General features: G+C 37.5%; 1 protein-coding gene across 4 annotated transcripts in view; it reads right to left on the bottom strand.

The window, feature by feature from the left end:
* Window positions 1–12,294, bottom strand: part of SGSM3 (small G protein signaling modulator 3) — a 30,969-nt gene that overhangs the window by 13,560 nt on the left and 5,115 nt on the right. For 3 of the 4 annotated variants that reach the window (XM_007420012.4, XM_088141015.1, XM_025175544.2), the window contains exons 3-9: window positions 10,528–10,590; window positions 6,229–6,314; window positions 4,673–4,739; window positions 3,699–3,904; window positions 3,512–3,619; window positions 761–904; window positions 29–224 (exon numbers count right to left, since the gene is read on the bottom strand). In XM_007420012.4, the coding sequence (XP_007420074.1) occupies window positions 29–224; window positions 761–904; window positions 3,512–3,619; window positions 3,699–3,904; window positions 4,673–4,739; window positions 6,229–6,314; window positions 10,528–10,534 (814 nt within the window). In that variant the 5' untranslated portion in view covers window positions 10,535–10,590. Of the gene's footprint in view, window positions 1–28; window positions 225–760; window positions 905–3,511; window positions 3,620–3,698; window positions 3,905–4,672; window positions 4,756–6,228; window positions 6,315–10,527; window positions 10,591–12,294 lie in introns of those variants that run through there. The other variant, XM_088141016.1, reaches the window with a different exon arrangement.

The raw sequence follows: 12,294 nt of genomic DNA on the forward strand, positions 1-12,294 counted from the left end.
AAGAAATCAGCGGGCAAAGGACTCTTACCAATGTCATGCTCCTGAAGAAGTTTGTCTAGCTGTGGCAGGTATTGCACAATGAGATGACGCAGGACACGTTGGTCAGTCTGGACCCCCATCAAGGTGGTGCTGAAGTAGGAAGCTGGCACCAGATCTTCAATGATAGCACACATCATCCAGAAGGCATCTTCCTCTTCCAAGAAGAGAAGCAAGGAAGCCACTACCTAGTATGAAGGAAGAGAAGATCTGAAAGTAAGGATCAAAGAACCTATTATCCCAAGAAGGACTTATTTCTGCTTACAAGAATACTATTTAGGTAGAAGGTAGTCTTATATGTTCAGTGGCAGAATAGAAAGGAAGCATGTAAAAATCAGCGTTCTAATAATTTTGCCTCCTGTATCATGGAGGCTCGAAGAGCTAGTTGTGGCATTAGGTTGAGATTCCACAAACCTGGGATATACATATTTGTTCTCATAAATATGTTCCCACAACTATGTGCCACAATCTCAGTGTGAATAAGTTGACAGGCATCACTAAATGGAAGCCTACATGTTACCTAAATAGCAAGTTCAAAATCTGATTAAAGGTAGAGGGCCATCTAAGACAAATTAACAAAAAGAAATGATTCCCTGTGATTCTCTACAAATAGCTTAAGAGCTGTACTGAGAGCGTTAATTCTTTCCTCACTTTTCTATGATCAGAACCTTAAAGGAAATGGCCAAAATGCAAATACATTTCATAATGAAAAAGAATATTTTACCATGCCAGTGCCTTGACAGTACCCAATTTCAGGATATAACCAAGCCAAGCCACGAAGAATTCTGCGTAACCGTGGTACTCCAATGCTATTCATGTTGGAGAAACAGGCATTACTGGGCATAGTGCGGAGTAGATCCTTCTCAATCTGAGAAACATCAAGAATCAAAGATAAGACAGTTAAATGCAAAGCCAATTTAAATACTATAAAGATTCATAAAATACCTATAGGGGCAAAAACTATAACATCTTGTTAAATGTAAGCAAATTGAGTGTACCACATTTTTCCAATTAAGATATCAGTAAATCCAAAAAGAGCCATCCAAAATAACATGTTCCCTTTTATCCCTGGTCAAATAATCTGACTTTATATTTCTTTTTTCTTCAATACAGCACAATCTTTCTCTGTAATTCTGTTTCTCTGTAATTCTGTAGGATCTGTTGATCCTTGTTACAAATTTCTTCAGTATTTTAAACAGTCTCTTTTGTGAATCTGACAACAAAAAAAATTCCAATTGCTCTCCGGGATTGTCATTTTTATCTCCTTAATTTTTAAAGCTTCATCCAGTTTTCTCTTTATATCTGATGACAAGCTCTTATTCAGAGTCTCATTCATATTTTTTTCAGGTAAATTTTGCTGTCTTTTGCTGTTTATTTTAAGTTCTTAAGGTTGTAAAAATAGATCTTCATATTCTTATTTAAGGATTGAAGGCACTCACTGGATATTTCCAGCCTTGTCACTTTGCAGGTGTCTAACTTGTTTGAAGCAGTTAATAGGCAATTTCTGGAGGTAGTTAGCAAGGGAAGTGAATGAACTTAATGTCCTTTGAAAAGGCTCCATTTGCTTGAGCAATTATGGAGAATTCTCCTGTCTCCCGATTTCTCCCCCCCTCCAGAAACTGCCATCTTGCAGTCTCTTCATGAGGGGCAACCATAAAGAGAAATAGCTTGTGTCTCTCTTTTATCCAGAGAGGATTGTAGGAGCCAACCTATTAATCGACTCCTTAAAAAAGTCTACAAACATTGGCTCCGCTTTTCTGCGGAGCTGTCTTCAGCTCGCCATCTTCCCCAGGAAGTCCCCAGAATGCCAATTATTTTTCCAGGCCTTCACAGTTCTACTCTAATCTCATATTCTCTAGCTCACAGTATGCTCTGATATTTCTTGCACCACTGACAAAGTAAAGGTTAAGCTGTAAACATGCATGTTAAGTTGTATAGAAGCTTCTCAGGTTTCATTCAATCATTCATTTGGGATGCCAATCAACTTCAACCAACTCTGGCTGGTTCACAATAAAATAACATAAAAATAAGAAGTTACAGGCGTGCGTGCTCTCTCTCTCCCCCTCTCTATACACAGACTATTAATCAAAACAAGTACAAAAATAACTACAAAATAATCACAAGACGGCAATACACAAAAAAGCAAGTATAAACATCACAAACACGGGATTCTCATCCACCCTACCCTAAAGCTAGAATAAATAGCCAGAATGTCATCAGGGTGGGAACCATATAGATCTCGGGGGGACTTCCTTCCAAAGGTCAAGCACTGCCACAGAGAAGGTACATTTCTTTAATCTGAAAGATGGCACTGTTTAATAAAGGGGACCTGGACTGCACCCACTCTGCTGGATCATACCAGACAGACAGAAACCATAGAAGATAGGCAGTCCAAAAGAATGCCCAAGTGGTGCACCACTTCTGACTGCATCCAGGAGTAAATATGGAAAATCCCCAGATCTGGGTGGTCTCAACAGCTAAAGCCACTCCGTCTTGGTAGGACTAAGCCACAGTCATTCTCCCCATCCAGGCCTGTGCAGCCTCCAGGCATTGGGACAGAACTTCAACAGCCTCACTTGGCCAGCCTAGGGTTGAAAAATACAATTGGGTATCATCAACATACTGATGATACCAGGCCCCAAACTGGCGGCTGACCTCCCTCAATGATTGTATGGTTTTATGCAGATGTTAAACAAGAGGAGAGATAGTATACAAATCATTCTGGAGTGCTTCATCTGCAGGTGTTCAAGGTGTACATATTTCAGAAAACAAATATTCTCACTCTTACCAGTATGAAAAAATTACTTACAACAAACAGTACTCAATGTTTAATTCAACAACAAAGTGCTTCATTACCATTTATTAGCACACCATAATCTCAGGAGCTGTTGCACAAGAATCTTTAATGTGAAATCTTTCCTTCAGAGTAATCAGCCTTGCTGTGCAGCAAATAGAACTGTGCTGATAAAGGGAGATGCTAACAGAGTTCTATATTTAAATCTGTCCATTGCCCACCTTCTGGTAATTACACATTTTTCTTATGATAGATACACATCGCTCCTCTTTGATCTTTAGTCTATAAAGGAAATTTGCTGGCAAATGCTTTCCACTCATTCCTGGAAAGATGACTGAGCCAACCTCTTTAACTCTGAAGTTGCAACATATTTAACATTCTGTGGAGCTGAGGATTGTGAACTGGATGAGGTGTAAATGTGGCAGGGTATTTGGGGGGGGTGTAATTAGGGGAAATTTATTTGATTTGTTTTTAATTGTATTTTTTAAAATGTATGCCTATTTAAACTATGCTGTCAATTTTCAGCAATCATGGTCAGAGAAGCTCAGAGAACTATATAAAGGAAGGTCAGGGGACACTCAGAGTCCTGAGTCCACATGGTTTAAGTCCTTGCTCTGTGTAAGAACATAATTGTTACTGATTTAATTTCCCAAAGCACTATCCCAACTGAGAAGTACTCACCTGTTTAGCAGCAATGGTTTCATCATTTGAGCTGTTTTTCACAATTTCTCTGTAAGACATTTCTGAATTTCTCTTCTTCTGTAGAGCACCTGATAGTCTCATCCACAGCTGAGGAAAAATCGTGGGAAAGGGGTTGAAAGTAGTCTGAGATTCTTACAGGCAAGCTCTCTTTCCTGAGTAGTCTTACCTGGGGCCTCATACTGTGAGGAATGCCAGCCAAAACCAGAGACCGTAGTTTGTCTGAATGTGGAAGTGTGACTTCAATCTTATCCCATGTGAGGTCTCCCACATCATGATTGTGTGTGAACTCCAGATGGGCCTGCCATTTCAGTCTCTGCTGTGGCTCTTCAATCAGTGGGATCCCCAAAAGTTTGCTGGATGACTCTGCACCATCTGTAGCAAAAATATCCAAACCAATAGGGAAAAAATCCAAATATTTAGAGACTTATTTATTTTTCCAATGTTGATAACATTGTCTCTAAAAAAGTCTCTAAATATTTGTGTATTCCAATCAAGATAATTGGGAAACAAGTTATTGAACTTGGGTGTGTAGATAATTCCTAATTCACAATTGTATGAATCAAGGATGCATGTGAATTCAAAAGCAGAAAACTGTTTGTGAGCTGTCCCTAATAAAGCCTATGTACATCCATGAATTCAAATGAAAGTAGGAAAAGAAAAATGTTTGTTTTCTTGAAAATGTAGATACTGAATTGGATTAATCTGATTTTCCCAAAAATGTCTGCAGGCTGAATCCTGATGCATGCTTGAAGAAGTTGCAACTCTGGTTGTTATTGGGTTGTCACTCATGTGCATTTCAAACAAAATGTACATGCATACATTTGGTACATATATGTATACTATCATAATTAACAAGATCCCAAATTCATAACTTTCATAGTTAAAGATGGCATTGTTCTTCCTTACACCCAAAGTTATTTCAAGGTACAGCCCTAAACAAGAAATGAAATAGTGCTTATCTATTTTGTAACTATCTTTCTGACATATCCTTTTCATTGATATTCTTTCAAAATATTAAATAAAATGAATAACAATTAAAAATAAAGAAATGAAATAGCATTAGTGGGAATGAAAACTTCTAAATGAGAACCCAAGAGAGATCTGAGCACAAGTCAGGCCTTTCAGAAATGAAGAACTTGCCTTCTCTGTCAACTCGGAAACCAAATTCATCATATCGGAACTCTGGCTGCTCAACCGATTCTTCTTTCTGGAAAATAAAAGAACTGAAATCCTATTTATCACTTAGTGCAATGGTCAAATACAATATTTTTACACACTGCTGATATCCAAAATGAATAGTGAATGCTCTCAGAAGTCTCCTTCAACCTGGTTTCCTCTTTCATAATCACCAGCAACACACCTTGAGAGCACAGAAGGGTATTCCTCCACAGCTCTTTTTCTCTAAGATAGGTATAGGTATATAGAGATAATCCACGTAATAAATCCAGAAATAAAGAATTTAAAGAAAATTTCTATCACCATTGTTCTTTCACTTTTCCAAACTTAGCATCTTTTCCTTGCCCAAGTTCTACAGATATCAGTTCTATCTGCACATATTTCATACAGAAAACATTGCTACTGTTTCACCATCTGAGGTATGTATGCATCTTTATGGTTGTTTGTCACAGCCATTCTTCTAACCTAACAATCATTAGTTCTTTGACTTATATACTATTTAATTCATCAAAGTAGTGAGGCTGTAGCATGAGCTATTAGTATTGCATTATATCACAGTCGTCCCACTTTCATTAAGAAAAAAAAATCTGCTATCAGATCATATTTCATTTAAAATAGATTAACTTCCTGACTTAATACGAATGGACCCAGTGATGTCCTTTAGACACATTCCCAATTTTGTTGCCTTTCAATGTCAGTCCAGAACAGCTGAATTTACCAGCTGGATCCCTCTAATGTATTATTTCAATATATGGGACTGTTGCAAATAGTCCCTGCCCCAAAGGATTGTGTTTAGGGACAGAGACTCATTTTATATTTTGCCTAGGCACAGGTGTCCAAAAAAAGAAAATAAATCAATATAAGCCAATTTAAATAGATTTTCATTACCAGCCAGCCCACCAGGTATTTTTAAAAGAACTTGTATACATTTTAAACGTAAGGGAAGTGCGTATTTTTATACTCTTTTTCTGTACTCAGATGTAAGACTTGCTTTGAAAAGGCAATTAACCAGCTACTGACCTTTTACTTTATTCTTTTCTTAGCTTTAAGTAAGATCTGTGCCATTTTTTTCCTCCATTATAACTTACCTGTTCAGAGATCTTTTTGTACAAGTATGAGTTCATGATACTATGCCTATGCCAGTAATTAAATGTGCACATACTTTAAACAAGATTTAAGTACTCTCCTTCTAGCTATAAACAAGGAATTTATATGCAGACAGCTGCAATGAACCCTATACAGGACAGTGAGCAGGCTGGTGTCTGCCAAGGATGAAAAACAAGATGACAAACAGGGGAGACAGGCTGGGCTGCTGCATTCAGCACAGAAATGCAGAATGGTGCTGCAGGAGCAAAAGAGCTCTTCCTTTATGGTAAAAATGTTAGCAGCATTGTGAGTTGATTTACAAGTCTACTGAGCATTCTTGTACTCCTTCATAATCATTATTTAATACTGTAGTAATTATTCTTGCAAAATAAAAATAAGATACAAAACAGATTTTCACTTTGCTATCTATGTACCTGAGTATATTTTGCCAAAATCTCTTGAGGCCATATACTGGGAGTGAGAGCAGAGAAGGGCCCACCAGTGGAGGGAGTATAGCTTCCTATATGTAAAAAGAACAAGCATATACAATGCAGAAATGACCAAAAACATTACAAGATGACAGTCAATATTAAGATAGATGCCTCAGTTCAGGTTCAGCTCCTGATGACTACATGGACATATTAATTTTTTCACAGCAATATGGAAATGGTGGGTCACTGCCTTCCTCTGGGATTCTTTAAATTGCTGAACCTAGTCTACAATTTTGGAATTTCTTGCTGCCTTTCCATCCAAGAACTAACCAGACCTAATTCAGCTAAATTTCCAAGCCCAGACAAAGTAAGCTAGGTGCTGCCACCTGCTAAATCATTGATAATTCTAAATCACATCATGATATACCTGATATTCTTAATTTCTCTGATTTTGTTGTCTTTTTGTACTAGGAATCAGTATAAACATTGTTCTGTAAGTTGCAATAAACCCATAATCTATTAATCCAATTCTGTCTAAATGCAATTCAATGGTTGTTTCATATGATAAAGCACTTCTCAAATTTTGCAGTGTACTTTCTATAACAGATATACAAATTTTAATTTCATATTTGGTGAGATAAAGTTCAAGACAATGGCTGGCTGGCTGGCTTATTTATGTATGTACAGTATGTAGCCACATATCTCATATACAGGTGAAACTCGAAAAATTAGAATATCGTGCAAATGTTCATTTATGTCAGTAAGGCAACTCAAAAGGTGAAACCAATATATGAGATAGACGCATTACATGCAAAACGAGATATGTCAAGCCTTACTTTGGTATAATTGTGATGATTATGGCGTACAGCTTATGAAGACCCCAAATTCACAATCTCAGAAAATTAGAATAGTGTGAAAAGGTTCAGTACTCTAGGTTCAAAGTGTCCCACTCTAATCAGCTAATGAATCCATAACACCTGCAAAGGGTTCCTGAGCCTTTAAATGGTCTCTCAGGCTGGTTCAGTAGGAATCACAAGCATGGGAAAGACTGCTGACCTGACAGTTGTGCAGAAAACCATCACTGACACCCTCCATAAGGAGGGAAAGCCCCAAAAGGTAATTGCAAAAGAAGTTGGATGTTCCCAAAGTGCTGTATCAAAGCACATCAATAGAAGGTTATGTGGAAGGGAAAAGTGTGGTAGAAAAAGGTGCACAAGCAGCAGGGATGACCGCAGCCTGGAGAGGATTGTCAGGAAAAGGCCATTCAAAAGTGTTGGGGACTTTCACAAGGAGTGGACTGAGGCTGGAGTTAGTGCATCAAGAGCCACCACACACAGACGAATCCTGGACGTGGGCTTCAAATGTCGTATTCCTCTTGTCAAGCCGCTCCTGAACAACAAACGTCAGAAGCGTCTTACCTGGGCTACAGAAAAAAAGAACTGGTCTGTTGCCCAGTGGTCCAAAGTCCTCTTTTCTGATGAGAGCAACTTTTGCATCTCATTTGGGAACCAAAGACCCAGAGTCTGGAGGAAGAATGGAGAGGCACACAATGCACGATGCTTGAAGTCCAGTGTGAAGTTTCCGCAGTCTGTGTTGATTTGGGGAGCCATGTCATCTGCTGGTGTTGGTCCACTGTGCTTCATTAAGTCCAGGGTCAACGCAGCCATCTACCAGGAGATTTTGGAGCACTTCATGCTTCCTTCCGCAGACGAGCTTTATGGGGATGCTGACTTCATTTTCCAGCAGGACTTGGCACCTGCCCACACTGCCAAAAGTACCAAAACCTGGTTCAATGACCATGGGATTACTGTGTTTGATTGGCCAGCAAACTTGCCTGACCTGAACCCCATAGAGACTCTATGGGGCATTGCCAAGAGAAAGATGAGGGACATGAGACCGAACAATGCTGCGGAGCTGAAGGCCGCTATTGAAGCAACCTGGTCTTCCATAACACCTCAGCAGTGCCACAGGCTGGTAGCATCCATGCCACGCCGCATTGCGGCAGTCATCGCTGCAAAAGGGGCCCAAACCAAGTACTGAGTACATATGCATGCTTATACTTTGCAGAGGTCTGATATTGTTCTATTTCCAATCCTTGTGTTATTGATGTCATGTAATATTCTAATTTTCTGAGATTGTGAATTTGGGGTTTTCATAAGCTGTATGCCATAATCATCACAATTATACCAAAGTAAGGCTTGATATATCTCGCTTTGCATGTAATGCGTCTATCTCATATATTAGTTTCACCTTTTGAGTTGCCTTACTGACATAAATGAACATTTGCATGATATTCTAATTTTTCGAGTTTCACTTGTACGTGACTCTGGGTGGCTTCTGAAAGGTCCATCTGTGGCAACTACCTCAAAGGTTTACAAGCAACATGGGAACATTGGTGAAACACTGTAAAAAAAACAATGAATATATATTGATATTTAAATACCCATGTTGTGAACTTCAGTAAATTGAAACTAAACTAAACTTGGCAACAGAGGTTGTGTCCTTATGAACTTTCTGTGTTAAATATTTACATTGGTAAATATAATAAAAGAAGCTTGAAGACCTCATGTATAGTTAACCTCTACATGAACTTTATTAAACAAAAAAAGGGGTTAAACTGGATTCTTTGTGACTTCATGACCTTGTCTATGCTTGAAAGTGAAGTAGATTTGGACCTAAGTACTACTTGGATTGAAAACTATGAGTGAACCAGGACTGTAGGCTAAACTGAGAAGTCAAAAAATGTTCTGGAAGAAAAAAAAATATTTCCATGCTATTGCCAAGAAAATTGCATGGATCTGAAGTACATTTCAGGAAAGAAAAAATTAATGGAAAGGCAGATCAGGTGAGGAAACATGAAAAAAAAGCACTTGAAAAAGACAAGTTATCTCCCCACCTCCCCTGAATATAACAAATATTCTATACATATTAGAATTAAATTCCAGGCAACATACTGATGTATTGCCAAGGTAGGTAAAGACTGTTCAATTTCATGGACACATCCATGCAGTTTTCTTGGAAATAGTATGAAAGTTGTTTGCCCCTACCTTCTTCCAGGATGTTTTTACAAATTTCTAGTCCAGCCTGCCATCCAAGCACTAACCAGGCCCGAGGCTGTTTAGCTACTGAGCCCAGAAAAGGCAAAAGCAGCAGTAAAACACATTAAATCAAGCACCATAACTTCTATCAAGTGGACATGACTTACAAATTATAAAAATAAATCCAAAACTAAAAGCAGGAGGCTGACATGAACATGGTCTTCTCCATTATTGAGAATTTAATTTTGTAGGTGATTATTTGCTATTCAGAGCCAATGGACAGTTGCAGTACCCATGGTTTGAGAGTGGAAACACAAAATGTTTCAGGGATCTCAACTGATTTATATAATATAGCTGAAAAAGTGCATGAAGTTGGTTTAAGCTGGCATGAAATAAAAGTTACTATTCCAAAAAGTGATTTAGGAAAGAGATGTAGAAAACTATGCCAATAAAGATCATGCCAACACAATTCTTATCAAACCTTTGAAAATATAATTTATAATAAACCAATGATTTAAGTACACTTCCATTTCTCATTTAGAAGACCACTGAAAAGGCACCAGCTAGAATCATTTAGTCATGACTCTTTTTGGAAATATTAGCTTGAATGCAAATTTTGTACAAATACAATGAAGATTTTCTACCCTCTCTTCCCACAACTATTGTTCCTGAAGGTCTGGGTACCCCTCAAAATGAATGCAATGGATCAGAGTAACAGAGTAATAGAAAAATGAGTTCTGTTCAACCCATGCTAAATGCTTTTTCCAGTTTTTGAAAATTCCCTCTTCTTACTGAAGACTGCTCAGTCCATTTCAAGACATTCTGGGAATTCTCTGAATGTCAAGAGTGCTTTTGGTGGATATAAGGGACTATAACAGCAAGGAGAGTGTGGAAAAGTTCTGTTCCACAATTGTCCTTCTTATATAAAATTTTGTCCCCAAACAACTGCTTTATATATATTGCGCTATGAAATAAGATTGATGCTTTCTGAATGTTATGCTTCAAAGTAAAATGAAGACAAGTGAAAAATAAATCTGTGGTTCGTTATAATCATATGTATCCAATTTTAAAGCAACTTAAGACAATAGCAAAAGTAGTAAAAATTACTCTCTGATGGAACAAATATTATTAGGAAGAAGCATATCATCAAAAGGCAAGACAGGTTGATAAAACAGTATCTCTGCTAAGATGTAAAGCTTTTGATAATAGTCTCAAGAATTTGATTTAAATCATCACAAGTGCTCAATGTTCATAAAGAGCTTACCTGACATTGTTATGGAAGAATATGGTCAATGATGGCTCTTAGACTCTGCAGAAAGTCATTACTCTGTTGCAAAAAAGATACAGACACAATATGTAAAGAGCAAATTAACTCCTAAAGCCAAGCAATCAGAATTCCCAGTTACCTTCCAGAGGCACTACTCAATTACATTAGATTTCTAACACACGCTTTATACACTCCAAGACAAAATACTATTTTGATCTAGCAAGTGTTGGATTCATATCCTAACTCTAGTGTGAATCTTGCCAAGTTAGTCCAAACTAGTTATAGTCAAGTTAATACATTAAAAAAAACAATTATAAGGAAAGTGAAATTAACATAGTAATACATTTCTTTAAAATATGCTTATTTCTGCAACATATTAGTAACCAGTTAAATAAGCAAAATATATAGTAAAATTAGAGTTATAAGGGCTTGTTTGAACATTAATAATAAAATTATAAGTATATATGAATTTTGAAGTTCTTTATTTATTATATTTATTTTATTTATCATATTTGTATAGGTGCCCATCTCACACAAAGTGACTCTGGGCAGCATACAACAGTTAAAAAGAATAAATACATAAAAACAATTACAAATCAAAAACTATAAAAGCACACAAAACAGGAGGGGATAAAATTAATAAGGAGCCGTCGCAAAATCTCCCCAGTCCCCTGGGACCCCCAGGTCTGGATCACATAGCCAGGTCTTGAGGGACTTGCGGAATGTTAAGCGGGATAGACCTACTCTCGCTTCTAGGGGAAGAAGATTCCACAAGGGAGGCGCTACGCCACATATTTATCCATTAGATAGCGGAACAATAAATATGATCAACTGTTGAATGCTCAGTTCCAAAACCTGCTTGTTCACCCCCAAACATGCTCCCAAAGTCCAGCCACTCTTGTAACTTTTGATATAGGTGTTTAGTATATGGTTTACTGACTACACTCAGTGAGCGGATGAAACTGTAGTTAGCTGGATTGCTTTTTATCTTTTTTATAGATTGGGGCAATTATTGCCTGCCCCAGTCTTTAGGAATATAGGCAATATGATCTATATGCAAAAATAAGAACATTGACACAGAAGCCCATCAGCATGGATTCATTTGGTTAGCTCAGGGAGCACTAAGTTGCTTCCCAGGGTCTTTATTATTGTCAAGGACTCTACCAATTTGGTAATTTCTAATATAGCAACCATTGCTGTATTAGATAGCAATGTAGGGAGAAGATAATTATCCAACTTCTTGATAAATGGAGAATATGTAAAAAGCTCTAGAGTGTTCTTCCCACCAGTGCACTGAGATTTGGTTGGCTGGACTAGATGACATTTTACAAATCCACTGGCACTAGTTTGCCAGAAGAGAGAAAAATCCTTTGCCCTGATTGCATGGACCAATTTTTTTAAGGTCTGTTTTTTGTCCTTGAGAAAAAACTAGTATCATTTTTAAGACTTGATAATTCCTATGCAAAAAGGGTTCCAGCCTTAAAAACTAGCTAATATTTTCCTTCTGCACTTCACACTTATTCTTTATCCACACATTCTTAGCCATTGCTTTTCTGTCTAGTGTAACTTCTTGTTTAATATATCTAGGTTGGGCATGCTAAATGTAAAGGGCAATGTTTAAAGTAAAATGTTTATGAAATGATACAGCCTCCAAGGATGTGACCAAATCCTGCTACTTAAAACTGAAACAGGATCTGAAGAACAAGTCAAGAACGATACCTGCCAACCAGAAAAGATAAATGGAATGAGTAACGATCACTCTTA

This window comes from Python bivittatus, unplaced genomic scaffold, assembly GCF_059951505.1.
Source record: "Python bivittatus isolate LINGU-HERP-01145 unplaced genomic scaffold, Pbiv_v1 ctg000330_np1212, whole genome shotgun sequence".
Lineage (NCBI taxonomy): Eukaryota > Metazoa > Chordata > Lepidosauria > Squamata > Pythonidae > Python > Python bivittatus.